Source organism: Pelophylax lessonae (assembly GCF_965119305.1).
Source record: "Pelophylax lessonae genome assembly, contig: HAP1_SCAFFOLD_288, whole genome shotgun sequence".
NCBI classification, from domain to species: domain Eukaryota; kingdom Metazoa; phylum Chordata; class Amphibia; order Anura; family Ranidae; genus Pelophylax; species Pelophylax lessonae.
The window spans coordinates 1-22,571 of NW_028120055.1; the positions used below are offsets into that span (position 1 = coordinate 1).

At 43.6% G+C, this 22,571-nt stretch overlaps 1 protein-coding gene and 1 pseudogene across 2 annotated transcripts in view; both read left to right on the plus strand.

Moving 5' to 3' along the window:
* Positions 1-3,187: 3,187 nt before the first annotated feature.
* The window catches only part of LOC309543668 (uncharacterized protein), a 77,557-nt gene continuing 58,173 nt past the window's right edge, over positions 3,188-22,571 (plus strand). Inside the window, exons 1-4 of the mRNA XM_082276120.1 lie at positions 3,188-3,240; positions 4,843-4,952; positions 5,080-5,214; positions 5,301-5,424. Of these exons, the coding sequence (XP_082132246.1) occupies positions 4,857-4,952; positions 5,080-5,214; positions 5,301-5,424 (355 nt within the window). The 5' untranslated portion in view covers positions 3,188-3,240; positions 4,843-4,856. The remainder of the gene's footprint in view (positions 3,241-4,842; positions 4,953-5,079; positions 5,215-5,300; positions 5,425-22,571) is intronic.
* On the plus strand, positions 11,392-17,958 carry LOC309543666 (annotated as a pseudogene). Its single transcript has 4 exons — positions 11,392-11,405; positions 12,488-12,948; positions 17,175-17,200; positions 17,515-17,958. The product of its transcript is annotated as an uncharacterized misc_RNA (transcript).

Sequence of the window (22,571 nt, forward strand, 5' to 3'; positions counted from 1 at the left end):
ATTCACACCTGAGACCTTGTAACACTAACGAGTCACATGACACCGGGGAGGGAAAATGGCTAATTGGGCCCAATTTGGACATTGTCACTTAGGGGTGTACTCACTTTTGGTGCCAGCGATTTAGACATTAATGGCTGTGTGTTGAGTTATTTTGAGAGGACAGCAAATTGACACTGTTATACAAGTGTCAATTCTTCAGTGTTGTCACATGAAAAGATAGAATAAAATATTTACAACAATGTGCGGGGTGTACTTACTTTTGTATCTTCCTACATTGCTAGAGTAAGTTGAGATTCATGGGGGATACTTCTTTCCTTAGGTTCCAGGTGAATAATCACACAATGAGTCTATTTACCTGAATGTCCATATATTTAAAGCAGTTTAGGTAAGGATACATATCCAGAATGATGTTTGATGAACACTTGGCAGATTATGATATAATAATATGTTCATGTTGGTATACATGCACACTGACAGCCATACACCTTTTTATATTTACTTATCAATTACTCCTTATTGGCTGCCTATATTAGGAAGGATTAAAAACAACTCACATTAAAGGCCCAAACCGGCAGCCCCCTCAGTAAAGCGGTATTGCTGTGACGGAACATCACCATCAGAATTTCACCAAAAAAATACTTATTTGTTGGATTTGGTACCCTTGATGTATGTCTGTCTGCTATGTATAGATTGGGTAGTCACCTGGCATGCTGATGTCACTATGTGTTCCATTATATAGACAACATAATGGTAGACATGTATGATTTATTCTGTCACCCTAGTAATATATTATTCCTTTATAAATCCTTATAGACTTTATCTACGTGTCGGGTCAAATCTCTACCTTACTTCCCCTTGTTCAGACATTTGGAACGTCCATCTACTATAGGTACACACTAGGAAGTTCCCTGTCATCTGTAACATGTGTACGGTGCGTATTGAGGAAACTCTGAAGTACCTATTGTTACATATTCCAATTGAACACACAATATGATTGTGACTTTTATACCATCCTACTTATACTTCTAGGTTGGCTAGGTGTACCCGCTCCCGCACTCGCCCCCAGGGGAAAGTAAAGTTTTTGGTGGCCTCTTTGGATACCATCGCTGGTGGGATTGTTACTCAAGGCGAGCATATGTGACATTTCACAGTTACCAAATAACCTGTACCAAGATGAATGTACATTTTTCTCTTCTCAATAGTTGTACTTTGTAAATTGATGTATGTTTTGTCCTTGCAGGATTTTGGCCCTTTCATATCCTCATACTCCCGAAGACATGTCAAGTATGGCTTTATGAGAGAAAATAAGTTGGCCAAGGGACTTTGATGAGAGAAACCCAAATACAAATGAAAACAGGAAAAATGTGTATATATTAAAATACAAAAACATTTTTAATTATATGATAAGTGCAAAAAATTGTAGTAATGAAAGAATTAGTCCATAAAAAATAGAGCACAGTCCATCATCACTTTAGTAGCGCTAAACTGTATAACTTCATGTGGGTAGTGATCAAACCACTCCAGAGATCATATGTGAGTGACAGTCCAAATGATTGGTGATGAATCCTATATTTGACACTATTAGATGTTCCACACAAGTGCCACTTCCACCGCACTGCGTGAGAAAACACTCCCATTGGAGTTGTACTCACCAAAAGGTGGCTGCTAATGAGCCTTGTACCACTAATCCTAGGCAGGGATCCAAACGGGATCTTCTCCACTTCCCAGCATTAGAAAGGTGTACATACAAGGGGTAAAGATGACATCACATAGTGTGATTCCGTTTTAAACATTTATTGAAACACCAGTGCAATCAAAAACACTCACATTATAAAAGCTGATAAAAGGCATGTATCGCGGTAAACTCAGAAGCTGGTAGTGCGGTCTATTATACCAGCTGCTCGCTGGTGACACCCGGGTGGTTCCGCACTAACTGGCGTTCATTTCACAGAGGTCCTGTGGTCACGCCCAAAAATGTTTCGTCATTACGTCTTCTTCGGCAGGCGTTCACATATTGAAGATAAGAGCATCAATAATATTCTGCCAAGTGATGTATGACACAGAATTAAAAATGGCAAACAAAGCAAACAAGAAAGAGCATAACCATCCAACAAAGATATACTGTGCTTGGCTTAACTGCTGGCTAGAACCCCAACTAATGTTCTATCATTTCATTACAGGTAAAACTGTGCTGCAGCAAGTGTGCCTTTCAAACTGACCGATTATCCCTTTTATATGTAAATATACAATGTATCATTGAACTGTATCCCTTTATATTTTTGTATGTACAAACCGTTTTTGTAATAAAAATCCTTGATTTTATTTAGCCGTTTATGGCTGTTTATGGCATCATTAAAATCCCACATGCCCCATCTCCTCTCCCTATCCCACCATCTTTCCCTTTCCTATAGTCCTCTATATGTATTCATTTTGATATGGGATGAAGGTACTTTGTGAATATAATTAATGAGCACTAACTACCTACTTAATTAATTTATTGATAAAAACCATAAGATCAATGAAGTAGGTGTAAAGTGGAAGCCGTAGATCTGCTGAGAATATTATATTGAGCCCCTAGCACTTTATATATGAATGTATCCACATATTTTATTGTATTTGTGTTAATTTATGTGCACACACAATAGGACAGCGCTGTGACACATAACGCTCTAGTTAATAAAGGGAATACTTACCTTTGTTACAGCAGCAGTCCGGTATAAGTTATTTTTGTAGGTATTTGAGTTGTTACACATAGCGCAGGTTTTTTCCATTTATATTGGTGACATAATTGCCCAAATCTGGGGATCAAGAGCCATTTCCACCCTTTACTCTTGGCTGGGGTTCTTTGTATCCATATAACAGATGTTCTACATGACTAAATCTGCAATAAATTTAACTGCAAAATCAAAGGTGCCAAAAGGTCTCCCTCCGAGCAGTAATATATTTCTATCCCCCTTGGTGGGAGTGGAGATGACCCATCTATAAGGATCTACAGTACATACACACAGAGCACAAGGCCGTGTTCACACTACTAGACGTTTCTCAGAGCTGCAGTACCTCTGGGCTCCACAAGCTGGTGATCTCACTTCTATCCAGACAGGAAGTCTCTATGGAATACAGACAGAAAGTGATGTCAGGTACAGACAGGAAGTGATGTCAGATACAGACAGTAAGTTCCGGGTGAGAGGTGAGTTGGGAGGAAGTAGATAGAAGACATTGGTGGAAGTGGCAGCAGAAGAGGTAATAAGATCTTATTTTCTATTTACACCCAGTAACCCCCGTCATGTCCGTCCTCTTCCTCCATAGTCACTGTGACGAACGCCCATTTGCTGGGCCGTTCACCACGGGCTACTGGAGGAGTGTGGAGGCCAGCCTCCTGCCCACGGACTATGGGCCCTGGCTTGTAGAGGAGCACGGCTCTATGCGGGGATGTATGCTGGGGGACCCTCAGAGTACTGTTACTTTGACCTCAAGTCCCTGTCATGCCAAACGATACAGACTCTAGGCCTAAGCTGCCTAAAACCAAGGAATTCACACAATGAGAGACTAAACAGATGCTAATAACATAAGACTCAGCTATGGTATACTGGGGGGATGTGAATGGACACTTATAATAAGGTGTGTTGAAAATGGAGACGGGCAGCCTGTAAGCCTATGTCTTCTGCTTTCATCTGTTTAGAGGTGGTGTGTGTTCACACTTCTAGGAATGCGTATTCGGCTATGTTTTGGGCTTGTTGTTTGTTGAGTCAATTATGATAATGCTAATCCTGTCTGAGCCTGCCATGTCATTCACCTAAGACTGTATAGATTGGAAGTGAGTTCTTGAATAAAGAGTCTTTGTTTTTACCCTTCATCGAGCTTAGGCTGATGTTTGGGGGGTAATTGGGGGCCATGGTCACTGCATCACGTGGGATTCGGGAGACCTAAAACAGAAATACTTGGTCGAAGTATTGGGGGTCCGTTACAGTCACTGTGACATCTTTTATCTCCAGCAGATGATGATACACATATATATAGTGTGGAAACCTATATTAACCCCTTCAGGGAATCAGTTGATGATTAATATATCTTACTTCCAAAGCTGACCATACATGGTTCTGTTTTATCATTCAGCTAGCGGGATGAGTAAAAAAAAAATGGAAGCGATTTCCCCATCCACACATTGGAGGGGGATGGGGAATCCTCCCCACTGCTCTATTATATTCTGACAATGGATGGCGCTCCTCCGCTCTCAGAATACACAGATCAGTGATGAAGCTATTGGCTGCAGCCGCTGATCGAGTGACTTTTATCAGGAAGTGACCACACATGGATGGAAATGTGACCGATCCCTGCTGAACCAGCTGAATTTCCATGTATCTATGGTCACCTTAAGTGATTTCCTCCCCTCCCCCTAATCTCTTTCATTATGTAAGTCATGCTGAGATAATCTCCTATTGGCTGAGCAATATTCTCATTTGTCTCTGAGCTCCTTCTTGCTATTTATCGTCCTGCTTGTTCTTTCCTTGGATTGATTTTCTGTGTAGTGACCCCGGCTTCATCTCTTGGATGCGCTCGTCTGTTGCTTGTCCTGACCTTTATCCTGATTCCTGGATCTCCTCCTCATCTCACACCCAACATGGGGAATGAAAGTTGTAATCCAGGTGGCCAAATTTTTTGAGAATCCCAGACCCCAAGAATCATAGAAAACGCTAAACTGTCCAGATTAAATATTTTCTCACTGGGACCATAGTGCTTAAATAAATACCGACCTTCATATTACCTCCTGATATCCTCATCTTATTATTGTACAACCAATACCAATCCAGATAATTCTCTGTTATCAATCTTATCTGTCTACAGGGAAACCTTCATAGATGACGACACCAATGAGGATGGAGGAGGACCAGAGTCACATGACTGAGAAGATACTAAACCTCACCCTGGAGATCATCTACCTGCTGACTGGAGAGGTGAGGGGGATTCTGGGAGGTCACATGACATCACTTTTATCTCTATTAATAAAACACCGACCTGACCGGAGAGGTGAGGGGGATTCTGGGATTCTAACATGATATTCCTATTGCTTCCTCAATACAGAGATTTCCTCTTCTGAAGTCAGGTGATCATATGACCATCACAGTGCCTCCATATGACTCCCTAAAACCTGAGAGACACAACATGCAGAAGATTCTAGAAGTCACCAAGAAGATGATGGAGCTGCTGACAGGAGAGGTGAGCGGTGCTGGGAATTCTGGGACATTATCCAGTAACAGACAAGGGATGTGTCTGGATGGTGACTGTATCATTGTGTGTGTCAGGTTCCTATAAGGTGTCAGGATGTCACTGTCTATTTCTCCATGGAGGAGTGGGAGTATTTAGAAGGACACAAGGATCTCTACAAGGACGTCATGATGGAGAATCAGCCGCCCCTCACATCACCGGGTAAGAGGAGAATTTATTGTAAAGGAGAGAGCAGTACGGAGGATCCACCTAGATCCCCCATCATCTGATAAACACATAGAAACAATGTATTCAGTCAGTGTGTGTGTTTCCTACAGATAGATCCAGTAATGGGAACCCACCAGAGAGATGTCCCCGTCCTCTGTATTCCCGGGATTCCACACAGGAAGGTCACACCATCCCTCACTATTACAAGGTTGGTGGGACAGAGTTTATAACACACAGTCTCATGGAGACAATGTGTGGATTTTTTATGTGATGACAATAATAAAGCTTATATTTTACAGATGATATTCTCTCTCATTTTCTTGGTTTAGAGTGGAGATCCAATCGATATAGAATTTGCGGTGAAAGCAGAAGAAGAAGAGATGTATGTGAGGGATGATCAGCAGTCTATGGAGGAGGATGGAATAACGGGGACATTTATAGAGGAGGACACTCCTACAGAGATCAGCACAGGTGGGTCATTAACACTGAATACATTCCTCCACCCATACTGCTCACTGATTGGCCCACGCTAGGGCAAGGACTGGGTGATATCAGCCTGTTGCCACTGACTATCGAATACCAATAATATGAGTCCTGACCCCTGCACTATATACTCTATGTTGTACATTACATAACTCTGATACTATATAGTCCTATCTGTTGTATCTTATACAATATGTTGTACATTACATAGTCCTGACTTCTAGAGATGGACGAACATTGGCCGGGGCGGTTCGCGAACGTCAGCTGCAAATTTTCTCAAAAGTCCGCGAACCGCAAGTTCGCAGTGGGCCCCATTGACTTTAATGGGAAGCGAACCTTTAGGTCATAGTTGCAGCCACAAAAGACGTACTAGCTGTGCACAAATAGTCCCAGCACATGGACAATGTCATAACACAATTGGAAAAGTTGCCCTAATTTTTTTTTTTTTTTACAGCAAAAAAAAATATATATATATTTTTTTTCATAAATCAGCCAGAACTGATAGCAGCCGGTAAATACATTGTCTAATACATATAGGGTCCATTCACACATCTGTAAAATGGGTCCGCATCCATTCCACAATTTGGCAGAACCTTTACAGACCCATTGTTTTTCATTTCCGGTCTGAAAATTAGGCATTTACAGGATAAAGAAGTAAGTGTCGGCCATTCCAGGCCCCAAAAATTCGCTCACATGGGTTTACCTGACAGCTAAGCACATAGTTTTCTGTGGCTGAAGGTTCATTAGGCATTCACTGGATACAGAAGTAAGCGTCGGCCTGTATTGGCCCCAAAAATTAGCCCACATGGGTTTACCTGACAGCTAAGAACATAGTATTCTGTGACTGAAGGTACATTAGGCATTCACAGGATACAGAAGTAAGTATCGGCCATAAAAGGCCCCAAAAATTAGCCCACATAGGTTTACCTGACAGCTAAGTACGTAGTATTTTGTGGCTGAAGGTACATTATTCATTCACAGGATAAAGAAGTAAGTGTCGGCCTGTATAGGCCCCAAAAATTAGCTCACATGGGTTTAACTGACAGCTAAGAACGTAGTATTTGGTGGCTGGAGGTACATTAGGCATTCACAGGATACAGAAGTAAGTGTCGGCCTGTATAGGCCCCAAAAATTAGCCCACATGGGTTTACCTGACAGCTAAGAACGTAGTATTTGGTGGCTGGAGGTACATTAGGCATTCAAACAGTATACAGAAGTAAGTGTCAGCCTGTATAGGCTCCAAAAATTAGCTCACGTGGGTTTACCTGACAGCAAAGAACGTAGTATTTGATGGCTGGAGGTACATTAGGCATTCACACAGGATACAGAAGTAAGTGTCGGCCTGTATAGGCCCCAAAAATTAGCTCACATGGGATTAACTGACAGCAAAGAACATAGTATTTGATGGCTAGAGGTACATTAGGCATTCACAGTATACAGAAGTAAGTGTCGGCCTGTATAGGCCCCAAAAATTAGCTCACATGGGATTAACTGACAGCAAAGAACGTAGTATTTGATGGCTGGAGGTACATTAGGCATTCACAGGATACAGAAGTAAGTGTCGGCCTGCATAGGCCCCAAAAATTAGCCCACATGGGTTTACCTGACAGCTAAGAACGTAGTATTTGGTGGCTGAAGGTACATTAGGCATTCACAGAAAAAATAATTGTCAGTCCTGAAAGGCCCCAAAATTGAATTTGCCATTCAATGGACATGAAATGCCTTTTATGCAGCTGTATGTAGCGAAGCCAAGGACCAGGAATTGTTGTGGGTGGATGGCAGTCTGGCAGATATTTGTGGCCTTGCATGACGAATTTCAATGAAACATGATCTACTGGTCACATGTGTTGAATTCCTCAGAGATCCATGCCTCATTCATTTTTATAAATGTGAGTTAGTCTACACTGTCATGAGCTAGGCGAGTTCGCTTATCGGTCACGATCCCCCCTGCTGCGCTGAACGTTCTTTCGGACAGGACACTGGATGGGGGGCAAGCCAACATTTCCATTGCAAATTGTGCAAGCTCTGGCCAGAGGTCAAGCCTGCCCACCCAGTAGTCCAGGGGTTCATCACTCCTCAGAGCGTCCACATCGGCCGTTAACCCGATGTAGTCGGACACCTGTCAGTCTAGGCGTTCCGTCATGCTGGATCCGGAGTACAGCTGTCGATGGTTCGGGTGAAAGAAGGATCTTATATCTGAAGTGACCAAGACATCTTCAAACCACCCTCTTCTTGCAGGCCTTTTTGGATTGCTACCCGCAACTGTCTCTGTGTGACTGGAAATTCCTCTGCCAGCGCATGGAAAAGCAGAATGCAGCATTTCCCACAGCAAGGCCTGGAAGCCCTGCATTCTGACCGCCCTCTGTGATTGTGGTAACATTTCCACAATTTTGTGTTTGTACCGGGGGTCTAAGTATGTTGCCACCCAGTAAAGCTCCTTGGCCTTTATGCGTTTTATACGGGGTCCCCCTTAAAACACTGGAGCATGAAGGCCCCACATTCCCACTAAACTGGAAGAGGTGTAGTGGCCTGCTTCCAGCTCATCATCCAGGATAATGTCATCCTCGTTCTCCTCCCCCCATCCACGGATAACACCAGGGATCCCAGAAAGGTTTAAAGCATGCTCTTCTTGCTCCTCCTCATCCCCCCCAGCACCATCCTCCTCTGACTCCTCTTCAGACTCCTGCTGTTAATTTGTCTCAGATGGAGTAGCACCCCCTGAGAATTCATCCAACATTGCGACTTCTCCTCGACGGCTTGATCAATGACATGACGCAATGCATGCTCCAGAAAGAAGGCGTAAGCTATGATGTCACTTATTGTGCCCTGGCCCTGACTGACCAGTTTGGTGATCTCATCGAATGGCCGCAGAAGTCTGCATGCCTCCCGCATGAGCAGCCACTGGCAAGGTGAAAAAAACCCAAGTTCCCCAGAACCTGTCCTCCTGCAGAGTTTGAACAGGTAGTCATTAACTGCACGTTTCTGCTGAAGCAGCCTATCAAGCATATGCAATGTTGAGTTCCATCGCGTCAGGCAGTCACAAATAAGACGCCTGACGGGCAGGTTGTGTCGCGCTGAATCTCAGCAAGGGGAGCCATGGCTGTGTAAGATCTTCGGAAATGGCCCGGGAATTTCCTGGCCTGCCGCAAGACATCCTGGACCCCAGGGTATTTGCCAACGAATCGATGCACCACCAAGTTCAGGACGTGTGCCATGCATGGCACGTGTGTTACTTTGCCTTGTTTCAGCGCGCTCAGCAGATTGGCACCGTTGTCGCACACCACTTTACCAACTGTCAAATTCAGCGGTGTCAGCCACTGATCTGCCTGTGAAGGCAAAGCTGAAAGGAGTGCAGGACCAGTGTGGCCCTTGGCTTCCAGGCACAACAGATGCAGCACAGCATGGCAACGTCTCACCTGGCATGTGGAATAGGTTCTGGGGATCTTGGGCAGCGCAGTGGAAGAGACGGTAGCAGCGGAAGAAGAGGAGTCTTTTGAGGAGAAGAGGGAGGATGGAGGAGGAGGAGAGGAAAAGGCAGGCCTGCTTGCAATCCGTGGCGGTACAACTAAATCTACACAGGTGCCACGGGTTACATGCTTGACGGCCATCAGAAGGTTCACCCAGTGGGCAGTAAAAGTGATATACCTTCCCTGCCTGTGTTTGCTAGACCATGTGTCTGTGGTCAGATGTATCTTGGCACCAACACTGTGTGCCAAAGATATATTCACTGAACATGGCCATACAGCTCTGGAATGCCCTTCTGCGAGAAATATTTCCTGCCTGGGACCTTCCATTGTGGTGTTCCAATAGCCACAAATTTACGAAAGGCCTCCGAGTCCACCAGTTGATATGGCAGTAGTTGGCGGGCTATCAGTCCCGACAAGCCAGCAGTCAAACGTTGGTCAAGAGGGTTATCCAGCGTCATCATTTTTTTCCGCTCCAACATTTGGGCCACAGAAGCCTGCCTTTTTCCAGAACTACGCGACGATGGCATCATGGCAGGTGGAGTGGAGGACAAATGTGAGGAGAAGGAGAAAGAGAAGGGGCTGGCGGTGAGAGCCTGGAGTGTGGCTTTGTGGGTTCTGACGGAGTTGCTCCCACTGGGCTCGGTGATGGGAGTTCAGGTGCCTTCTTAAGGCGGTTGTCCCTAGGTGAGTGTTGGGCTTACCGCGACTTATGCGTTTACTGCAAACGCTGCAGATCGCAACACTGTTGTCAGCAACGGACACATTAAAAAAAGCCCACACTGCAGAGCCATGTGCCGGCTTCCTGGGAGCGCCAGATGTGACTGTACATGGTTGATGGCTCGCTCCTGATACATTTGCAGTCTGCTTTGTACCTCTTGTGCAATGCAAGTTCTGCCTGCCTCTCCTCCCTATCTGCCGGTCCGTCTCTCCCTCTGAAGTCCCTTCCTCTTCCTCTCTTGTGGCCACCCATGTGACATCTTTAGACACGTCATCATCCACATCACCTTCCCCACCACTAACATTCGAGATCTCGGAGTAGGCAGCAACAGCGGGACCAACCTCCTTGGGCTGATCTGGGTAATGTCGTCAGACTGCTGAGTGGAGGCTGTTGCTACCTCCTCTTTCTGATCTGAGTCCAAAAATGGCTGTGCATCGCAAACGTGTTGTGATGGATCAGAAAATAATTCCAGTGACTCAAGCGGAGGGTATGTGGTGGTGGTGGTGTCTTTGGGGGTGCACACAGCAGAGCGTGAAGAGGGTGCAGATAGAGAGGATGAGGAGGGTGCAGAAGAGGAAGGCTGAGTGAGCCACTCAACCAAGTCTGGTGCGTCCTTTGACGTAATTGCACGCGGCATTTGAAACTTCACAGTTTAGCTCTGGCCTACTGCTCCTGCCCTACCCCTACCACCCCTGCGTACGTGTCTGCCTCTTCTCTGCCTGTCATGTTTTTTAATTACCCTGTGACAAAAGTCTCTAGAGAATCGCAGTATATCTGGAAAAAGGTAGATAACACCCTGCTTCAATCTGTGGTATTGGGGGGGCACAGGTTTATCACACCAGTTCTACAAATAATTGGCCAGTAACTGTTGTCACTGTGTGTAGCACAGTCAACACATCAAGAGAGGCCAAATTTTTGCAGGACTAAAATACACTCTTAGAAAAGTATACTGTTAAATAACACCCAACTTCAATATGTGGTATTGGGGGGCCACTGGTTTATCACACCAGTTGTTCAAAAAATTGGCAAGGGAGTTTGGCACTGTGTGCATCAGACTTAAGTCAGCAAAAGAGGCAATATTGTTGCAGGACACAAATACACTTGTAAAAGTATACTCAGATAACACCCCACTTCAATATGTGGTATTGGGGGGCCACTGGTCTATCACACCAGTTGTTCAAAAAACTGGCCAGGGAGTTTGGCACTGTTTGTAGTATTGCTGCAGCAACGCTCAGTTACCACACCTGTCACAGTGCTGCACAGTGCACAATAATACTACTAAACCACTATAACATGCTTTCTACAAAGTATAAAACACTGTGGATTACCCCCCCCCCCTTTTTTTAGTGCACTGCACAGCAATACCAAAAAAAATAAAATTGCAGCCCTTTAAATGACTTTTGTGGACATTAACAGAGTGATTTGTGTGACTGCAGTCGATCTCTCTAACTGCCCCTAAAGCACAGACTGGATACCTGTCCCTAACCTGAAAAGAGACTGGACCTATACCGAAATACCAGCCCTGAAAAAGACTTTTGTGAACATTAACCGAGCGATTTGTATGACTGCTGCCAATCTCTAACTGCCCCTAAAGCACTGACTGGATACCTGCTCCTAACCTGAAAAGATACTAGTAGACCTATACCGAAATACAAGCCCTGAAAAGGACTTTTGTGAAATGGCCGACAGCTCAGGTCTATTTATAAGGTAGGGGGCATGTCCATGTGCTGAAATGTTCTAATTGGCTGTCCCGTTCCACCTGACGGCTGTGTCATGGGTCAAAGTTCTCCCAATGTAAACTAATATGGCCGCCGCGAACAACGCCATGTGTTCGCAAATTTGGCGGATAGCGAACAAGCAAAATTCGCCGCGAACTGCAAGGCCATCTCTACTGACTTCTGCTCTCTCCCCTCTACCCACTGCTATATATACACATAATGGATTCTCTTTTGTTGCACCCATTTTCTACCAGCTGGACATTTTATATCGGTAGATAGTGAGTCGGTGTCCCGCACATCAAGGCGTGGCCTGGCGTAGGTCCAGACTGAGACTGCCATTTACTATCATACAGCAGGTCCTGACTTGATGTGTGACTCCTGGGTCACCTAGTCACCCTCTACCATTTACTAGTTACCTTGAGGGTGGAATTGTAAGATCCTCAGAGACAAAGCTGCATGATGTGGGCGGAGTCCTGGTTTAGGGGAACCAATCTGCTGATGCCTAGTAATAATCTTTGTATTTCTATTTTAGTACATGGACGGGAGATGAGGAAAACCTCAGAGGATTGTCTCACTTTGTCTCCAGACTGTAAAGTAGAAGATGAGGACATCACACAGTATAGTCCAGGAGAAAACCCGGCTACCTCAAATGTCCATCCGGCACCACACAGTGTAGATGGACCACCATGGGAGAAGCCGTATTCCTGTCCTGAGTGCGGGAAATGTTTTTCACTAAAGTATAATCTTTACAGACATCAGAGATCTCACACGGGGGAGAAGTCGCATTCCTGTCCTGAGTGCGGGAAATGTTTTTCATATAAGTCCCATCTTTACATACATCAGAGATCTCACACGGGGGAAAAGCCGTATTCTTGTCCTGAGTGCGGGAAATGTTTTTCACAGACGTCCCATCTTTCCACACATCAAAGAATTCACACTGGAGAGAAGCCGCATTCCTGTCCTGAGTGCGGGAAATGTTTTTCACGGAAGTCTATTCTTAACACACATCAGAGATCTCACACAGGGGAGAGGGAGAAGCCGTATTCCTGTCCTGAGTGCGGGAAATGTTTTTCAGTGAAGTCCCATTTTTGCAGACATCAGAGATCTCACACAGGGGAGTAGCCATATTCATGTGAATGAGGGAATTGTTCCTCACTGAAGTTCTGTCTTCCTGTACATCAGGGATCCCTCACAACCCTGGAGGTGTATTAGTGCCTTGAGTGTGGGAAATGTCTTCTATATGAATGTTGGTGGACATGTGGGGAAGAAGCACACCCTGATATACACCTCAGATATACTCCATGGCTGATCTTCATCATGTAAGAAACACTTCATAAGGAGATCAGAGATCACCAAAGACATGGATGAAGTGTTGTACTGTGTTGGCTTTTCATTGGCTGAGTAAATTTTGGGGTGTAGAGTGGTAAGTAGAGCCGTGAAATGAAGGAATCACCTTCAGAATGTCTTGCTTGTCTGTGTGACGGTTACTGATAATGGTATAGCGGGTTACAGAGCTAGAAACTGTGAGATCCCATATATCTTTATCAGTAAACTTTACACAGACAAGACAGAAATTCTGAAGTTGAGGTCCTTCATTTCAAGGCTCTACTTACCAGTGGTGACCCCGAAGCGTGTCTCTCTGTCTTCAGTCCATCCTTCTCCCATCCCCCAACAGGAGGGAAGGAGAACTCGGAGATAAACTAGGTGAGAACTTCTTTCCTTTGCTCCTGTGTGGGTTTGGGTGGCTTGGCACGAGAGGTAACACCGCTTGTCTTTATATTTCTACATATCTTGTCTGGGTGGAGGTTATTGGTTGGAAAATATTTATACTATTTGATTTTCTGTAAATAATTTCTGTTTTCCCTTAGAAGGGAGATATTATGTGTGGTTTGATGAAGTGATTGGCTCAATAGTTACCACTTCACTTACATGTTTAGTTTTTATAAAATAGATGAACAAATATGACAAGCATTCATTCATCCATGACAAAGGTTGGTCTTATTTTATTTCATTCAGTGATTTCCTATGATCATTGGGTCCATCTAGTGGCCATAATTCGATATTGAACTATTTTTCCTGATTGAGGTATTTTGGAACTAATACCTCATTATGGCCACTAGTTGGAGCTGATGATTATAGGAAATCACTGTGTTTATTAGAATACGGCCAGAATTTGTCACGGTTGGACACATGCTTGTCACACTCACCAAACATATTGTTTGCATAGACCCCTTAGGTTCCTATGTCAAGGGGGGGGGGGGGGGGGTCATACAAATCCCTGAGATCACACCCATGTATTTATGAGTACAGTACACATTGAAGGACATAAATACCAGAGCTGTTTTTGCATTATTTTTGCACACATGGTAAAATGCAGATTTTGGGCCTGAAGATTAGATAAAACCCCCAAACATATATTTTCTGAAAGCAGAGGCCCTGGAGAATAAAATGGTGGTAATTGTTAAGGTGTTCCTCGTACACAAATGTCACCTTCATATCCGGGTTTATTTTCTCCTTTCCCCCATTTTCTATGGTGTGATCTTTTCTACAATACTTTGTTATAATAATGTAACACGTTGTGTATTGTATTGTACACAAATTATTACCGACTCCGCCTCCACATTCCAGACAAGTCATTTTCCTGACCAATTGGATTTCTAACTTTACCATTTTATACATTTTTTTTGCACTCTTGTTAAAATTAAAGTTAGATTAAAAAATATATTGAACGAAAAAAAAATTGTGTGTGTCGTGCAATGATGACAAGCTTCAGTATCCAGAAACGGCTGGTAGGTGACACTTCCATATACAGCCCAAGGAAGTGACAAGGAGCCCCTAGGAACCTTTGGAGGAACCCTGGCTGAGAGAGGCTGGACTAGGCAGTCATATATTATTATTATACAGGATTTATAAAGCGCCAACAGTTTGCGCAGCCTCTACAATGTTAGAGCAAACAGAACAATTACAATAAAATTCAGTACAGGAGGAATCAGAGGGTCCTGCTTTTTAGAGCTTACAATCTAGGAGGGAAGGTCAAGTGGTACAAAAGGTAATAACTGTGGGGGATGGGCTGATGGAGAAAATAAAAGTAGTTGTTAGGTGTGAGCAGAATAGGCTTCTCTGAAGAGATGAGTTTTCAGGGAACACCTAAAGGTGGATAGAGTAAGAGATAATGAGACAGATTGGGGTAGGGAGTTCCATGGGATAGGAGAGGCTCGGGAGAAGTCCTGGAGGTGGGAGGAGGTGACAAGGGAACTAGAAAGAAGGGTATATTGGGAGGATCAAAGAGGATGATTTGTTTGGCATATTGAGCCCAGGTTAGTGGTGTAGCTGGGGGCCGAGTTGTGGATGGCTTTGTAAGTTACTGTTAGTATTGTGAATTGAATTTGTTGGGTAAGTGGCAGCCAATGGAGGGATTGGCAGAGAGGGGTAGCAGATGCTGAGCGGTTTGTATGGTGGAGGAGTCTGGCAGGAGCATTAATGATGGACTGAAGGAGGGATAGCCTATGTAAAGGTAAGACAATGAGGAGGGAGTTGCAGTAGTCGAGGTGAGAGATAACCAGGGAGTAGGGATGGGCGAATGGTTTGGCTTGAACATCTTCCGTTTGGGTGTTCGCCCAACATCAAACATTTCTGTGTACGTGTTTTTCTTTTCTTTATTATTTTTTCATGTTTGATACTATCAATGCAATTTTATTTTATTTTTTTTTTTACAAAATATCGTTTTTGAAGGAGCAATGATTTTAATTAATGCTTAAAATGAAACAAAAGAATTCCTTTAAATATAATGCCTGGGGCATTAATGTCATATTTTTTTTTTTTCTTTATAAATGTCAGTTTTGCTGCAGCAGGTTCTATACACAGTACAGATACACCACTTTACCGGCAGACTAAGGCTGGATAAACACTATACAATTTTCTTTCAATTTTTTTCCTTTAGATTTACCAAAACCATATAATATGAGGTCAAACATAAACAGTTTCAATTTGTATGCAGTCAGGCAGGCCCCTGCACTACATAGTTGAAGGTAAATTTTTAGGAAATCTAACAACAAAAGTTGTATAATGTGTATGCAGCCTTAGTCTGCCTGTAAAGTGGTGTATCTGTACTGTGTATAGAACCTGCTGCAGCAAAACTGACATTTATAAAGAAAAAAAAAATATGACATTAAAATTGATTTTCCCAGCCATTGTTGGCAATGGAAATAAAAAATAAAAATAATAACAGTGTGGGGGTCCCCCTCGGTCCATACCAGGACCTTTAAAATCCCCAAAATCATTCTCTGTGACTTCAACATCCCTGTTACTACAAACACTTCTGTTACTTCTAAGTTTTTTAGTCTAAGTTTTTTAGTCTAATCTCCTCATTTGGCCTGAAACAATAGATAGAGGCTTCTACTCACTCTGGTGGCAAAACCCTCAGCCTTGTATTCTCCCACCGATGCACTCCATGCATCCTCTCCAACAATCCTCTCCCTCTCTCTAAACACCACTAGGGATGGACGAGCGGTTTGGACCAAACATAACTTCAACCCGAAATGGCCCCTTCAGGTGTTCGCCAAACACCCGAATTTTCTGTGTGCTCTGCGTTTCTTCTATTTATTTTACTATTTACATCCCGCTGAGTCAATAGGTTGTTAAGAAGTGAGGCCGGGAAACCGGCCACGGCATCCTTAAATGACTTTTGTGGACATTAACAGAGTGATTTGTGTGACTGCAGTCGATCTCTCTAACTGCCCCTAAAGCACAGACTGGATACCTGTCCCTAACCTGAAAAGAGACTGGACCTATACCGAAATACCAGCCCTGTAAAAGACTTTTGTGAACATTAACCGAGCGATTTGTATGACTGCTGCCAATCTCTAACTGCCCCTAAAGCACTGACTGGATACCTGCTCCTAACCTGAAAAGATACTAGTAGACCTATACCGAAATACAAGCCCTGAAAAGGACTTTTGTGAAATGGCCGATAGCTCAGGTCTATTTATAAGGTAGGGGGCATGTCCATGTGCTGAAATGTTCTAATTGGCTGTCCCGTTCCACCTGACGGCTGTGTCATGGGTCAAAGTTCTCCCAATGTAAACTAATATGGCCGCCGCGAACAACGCCATGTGTTCGCAAATTTGGCGGATAGCGAACAAGCAAAATTCGCCGCGAACTGCAAGGCCATCTCTACTGACTTCTGCTCTCTCCCCTCTACCCACTGCTATATATACACATAATGGATTCTCTTTTGTTGCACCCATTTTCTACCAGCTGGACATTTTATATCGGTAGATAGTGAGTCGGTGTCCCGCACATCAAGGCGTGGCCTGGCGTAGGTCCAGACTGAGACTGCCATTTACTATCATACAGCAGGTCCTGACTTGATGTGTGACTCCTGGGTCACCTAGTCACCCTCTACCATTTACTAGTTACCTTGAGGGTGGAATTGTAAGATCCTCAGAGACAAAGCTGCATGATGTGGGCGGAGTCCTGGTTTAGGGGAACCAATCTGCTGATGTCTAGTAATAATCTTTGTATTTCTATTTTAGTACATGGACGGGAGATGAGGAAAACCTCAGAGGATTGTCTCACTTTGTCTCCAGACTGTAAAGTAGAAGATGAGGACATCACACAGTATAGTCCAGGAGAAAACCCGGCTACCTCAAATGTCCATCCGGCACCACACAGTGTAGATGGACCACCATGGGAGAAGCCGTATTCCTGTCCTGAGTGCGGGAAATGTTTTTCACTAAAGTATAATCTTTACAGACATCAGAGATCTCACACGGGGGAGAAGTCGCATTCCTGTCCTGAGTGCGGGAAATGTTTTTCATATAAGTCCCATCTTTACATACATCAGAGATCTCACACGGGGGAAAAGCCGTATTCTTGTCCTGAGTGCGGGAAATGTTTTTCACAGACGTCCCATCTTTCCACACATCAAAGAATTCACACTGGAGAGAAGCCGCATTCCTGTCCTGAGTGCGGGAAATGTTTTTCACGGAAGTCTATTCTTAACACACATCAGAGATCTCACACAGGGGAGAGGGAGAAGCCGTATTCCTGTCCTGAGTGCGGGAAATGTTTTTCAGTGAAGTCCCATTTTTGCAGACATCAGAGATCTCACACAGGGGAGTAGCCATATTCATGTGAATGAGGGAATTGTTCCTCACTGAAGTTCTGTCTTCCTGTACATCAGGGATCCCTCACAACCCTGGAGGTGTATTAGTGCCTTGAGTGTGGGAAATGTCTTCTATATGAATGTTGGTGGACATGTGTGGAAGAAGCACACCCTGATATACACCTCAGATATACTCCATGGCTGATCTTCATCATGTAAGAAACACTTCATAAGGAGATCAGAGATCACCAAAGACATGGATGAAGTGTTGTACTGTGTTGGCTTTTCATTGGCTGAGTAAATTTTGGGGTGTAGAGTGGTAAGTAGAGCCGTGAAATGAAGGAATCACCTTCAGAATGTCTTGCTTGTCTGTGTGACGGTTACTGATAATGATATAGCGGGTTACAGAGCTAGAAACTGTGAGATCCCATATATCTTTATCAGTAAACTTTACACAGACAAGACAGAAATTCTGAAGTTGAGGTCCTTCATTTCAAGGCTCTACTTACCAGTGGTGACCCCGAAGCGTGTCTCTCTGTCTTCAGTCCATCCTTCTCCCATCCCCCAACAGGAGGGAAGGAGAACTCGGAGATAAACTAGGTGAGAACTTCTTTCCTTTGCTCCTGTGTGGGTTTGGGTGGCTTGGCACGAGAGGTAACACCGCTTGTCTTTATATTTCTACATATCTTGTCTGGGTGGAGGTTATTGGTTGGAAAATATTTATACTGTTTTATTTTCTGTAAATAATTTCTGTTTTCCCTTTGAAAGGAGATATTATGTGTGGTTTGATGAAGTGATTGGCTCAATAGTTACCACTTCACTTACATGTTTAGTTTTTATAAAATAGATGAACAAATATGACAAGCATTCATTCATCCATGACAAAGGTTGGTCTTATTTTATTTCATTCAGTGATTTCCTATGATCATTGGGTCCATCTAGTGGCCATAATTCGATATTGAACTATTTTTCCTGATTGAGGTATTTTGGAACTAATACCTCATTATGGCCACTAGTTGGAGCTGATGATTATAGGAAATCACTGTGTTTATTAGAATACGGCCAGAATTTGTCACGGTTGGACACATGCTTGTCACACTCACCAAACATATTGTTTGCATAGACCCCTTAGGTTCCTATGTCGAGGGGGGGGGGGGGGGTCATACAAATCCCTGAGATCACACCCATGTATTTATGAGTACAGTACACATTGAAGGACATAAATACCAGAGCTGTTTTTGCATTATTTTTGCACACATGGTAAAATGCAGATTTTGGGCCTGAAGATTAGATAAAACCCCCAAACATATATTTTCTGAAAGCAGAGGCCCTGGAGAATAAAATGGTGGTAATTGTTAAGGTGTTCCTCGTACACAAATGTCACCTTCATATCCGGGTTTATTTTCTCCTTTCCCCCATTTTCTATGGTGTGATCTTTTCTACAATACTTTGTTATAATAATGTAACACGTTGTGTATTGTATTGTACACAAATTATTACCGACTCCGCCTCCACATTCCAGACAAGTCATTTTCCTGACCAATTGGATTTCTAACTTTACCATTTTATACATTTTTTTTGCACTCTTGTTAAAATTAAAGTTAGATTAAAAAATATATTGAACGAAAAAAAAATTGTGTGTGTCGTGCAATGATGACAAGCTTCAGTATCCAGAAACGGCTGGTAGGTGACACTTCCATATACAGCCCAAGGAAGTGACAAGGAGCCCCTAGGAACCTCTGGAGGAACCCTGGCTGAGAGAGGCTGGACTAGGCACTCATATATTATTATTATTATTATACAGGATTTATAAAGCGCCAACAGTTTGCGCAGCCTCTACAATGTTAGGGCAAACAGAACAATTACAATAAAATTCAGTACAGGAGGAATCAGAGGGTCCTGCTTTTTAGAGCTTACAATCTAGGAGGGAAGGTCAAGTGGTACAAAAGGTAATAACTGTGGGGGATGGGCTGATGGAGAAAATAAAAGTAGTTGTTAGGTGTGAGCAGAATAGGCTTCTCTGAAGAGATGAGTTTTCAGGGAACACCTAAAGGTGGATAGAGTAAGAGATAATGAGACAGATTGGGGTAGGGAGTTCCATGGGATAGGAGAGGCTCGGGAGAAGTCCTGGAGGTGGGAGGAGGTGACAAGGGAACTAGAAAGAAGGGTATATTGGGAGGATCAAAGAGGATGATTTGTTTGGCATATTGAGCCCAGGTTAGTGGTGTAGCTGGGGGCCGAGTTGTGGATGGCTTTGTAAGTTACTGTTAGTATTGTGAATTGAATTTGTTGGGTAAGTGGCAGCCAATGGAGGGATTGGCAGAGAGGGGTAGCAGATGCTGAGCGGTTTGTATGGTGGAGGAGTCTGGCAGGAGCATTAATGATGGACTGAAGGAGGGATAGCCTATGTAAAGGTAAGACAATGAGGAGGGAGTTGCAGTAGTCGAGGTGAGAGATAACCAGGGAGTAGGGATGGGCGAATGGTTTGGCTTGAACATCTTCCGTTTGGGTGTTCGCCCAACATCAAACATTTCTGTGTACGTGTTTTTCTTTTCTTTATTATTTTTTCATGTTTGATACTATCAATGCAATTTTATTTTATTTTTTTTTTTACAAAATATCGTTTTTGAAGGAGCAATGATTTTAATTAATGCTTAAAATGAAACAAAAGAATTCCTTTAAATATAATGCCTGGGGCATTAATGTCATATTTTTTTTTTCTTGATAAATGTCAGTTTTGCTGCAGCAGGTTCTATACACAGTACAGATACACCACTTTACCGGCAGACTAAGGCTGGATAAACACTATACAATTTTCTTTCAATTTTTTTCCTTTAGATTTACCAAAACCATATAATATGAGGTCAAACATAAACAGTTTCAATTTGTATGCAGTCAGGCAGGCCCCTGCACTACATAGTTGAAGGTAAATTTTTAGGAAATCTAACAACAAAAGTTGTATAATGTGTATGCAGCCTTAGTCTGCCTGTAAAGTGGTGTATCTGTACTGTGTATAGAACCTGCTGCAGCAAAACTGACATTTATAAAGAAAAAAAAAATATGACATTAAAAATGATTTTCCCAGCCATTGTTGGCAATGGAAATAAAAAATAAAAATAATAACAGTGTGGGGGTCCCCCTCGGTCCATACCAGGACCTTTAAAATCCCCAAAATCATTCTCTGTGACTTCAACATCCCTGTTACTACAAACACTTCTGTTACTTCTAAGTTTTTTAGTCTAAGTTTTTTAGTCTAATCTCCTCATTTGGCCTGAAACAATGGATAGAGGCTTCTACTCACTCTGGTGGCAAAACCCTCAGCCTTGTATTCTCCCACCCATGCACTCCATGCATCCTCTCCAACAATCCTCTCCCTCTCTCTAAACACCACTAGGGATGGACGAGCGGTTTGGACCAAACATAACTTCAACCCGAAATGGCCCCTTCAGGTGTTCGCCAAACACCCGAATTTTCTGTGTGCTCTGCGTTTCTTCTATTTATTTTACTATTTACATCCCGCTGAGTCAATAGGTTGTTAAGAAGTGAGGCCGGGAAACCGGCCACGGCATCCTTACCAACGAATGAGTCATCAGCTGTCAGCAGGCTTCCCAGCAGACAGCTGAATGTAAAAAAAAATAATTGTTGGCAAAGAAAATAAAAAATGGGGAAAAAAATGACGTGGTGTCCCTACTGTCTATACCAGACCCCATCCATACCAGGCCCAAAAAGGTTGCATGCTTGGATAGGGGTCTGGTATAGATTTTGAGGGGAAACCCCACACCATTTTTTTTTTAAATGGCGTATCTTCCCCCCCAAAATCCATACCGGCCCCTATCCAAGCACATAGCCTGACAGGCCAGGACAGGGGTGAGGACAAGCGAGTGCCCCCCCAAACAACACCAGGCCACATGCGCTCAACATGGGGGGGTGCTTTGGGTTAGGGGGTCTTCAGGGGGCTAATTGGAATCTGGAAGCCCCCTTGAAAAAGGAGTCCCCCAGATCCTGGCCCCCATTTACCAAAAAAAGTGTTAAAAATAGACATGAGCCAGTTTTTGATAGTTCCTTTAAAAAAAAAAACAATGTCCCCTGATGTAGATCCATCGTCAATCACAACGATCGCTGCACCGTCGACCCAAAAAAAGAAAAAAAAAAACCTCTGCCCATGAGGAAGGCTGACTGTCGAATGCCTGCTCCGCTGGGTGATAGTTTTTAAATAGTTAATGAGCAGAGCCACCTGGTGATGTCACCTGGTGGCCCTGCCCCTTATGATACCACCAATCTAGCATGCACCAGTCAGTTACATCACAAGGGGGGCGGGCCTACCAGATGATGTCACCAGGTGGCCCTGCTCCTTACCTTTTTAAGAACTGTTAGGCTGTCATTCCTTGAGGGTAGAGTGTTTTCTTTTTGGGGTCCAGAGGTGCAGTGGGTGTCATGACTGACGACGGATCTACATTGGAGGACATTGTTTTTTTTATTTTTCTATAGAAGGAATTGTGAAAAATGGGCTCATAGCCTCATTTATTCTCACAATGTACCCCAAACTCATTCACACAGGGGGACGGGATCTGGGGGCCCTCTTGTTAAAGGGGGCTTCATGATTCTGATAAGCCCCCTGCATGCAGGCCCCCGCAACCACAGGCCAAGGT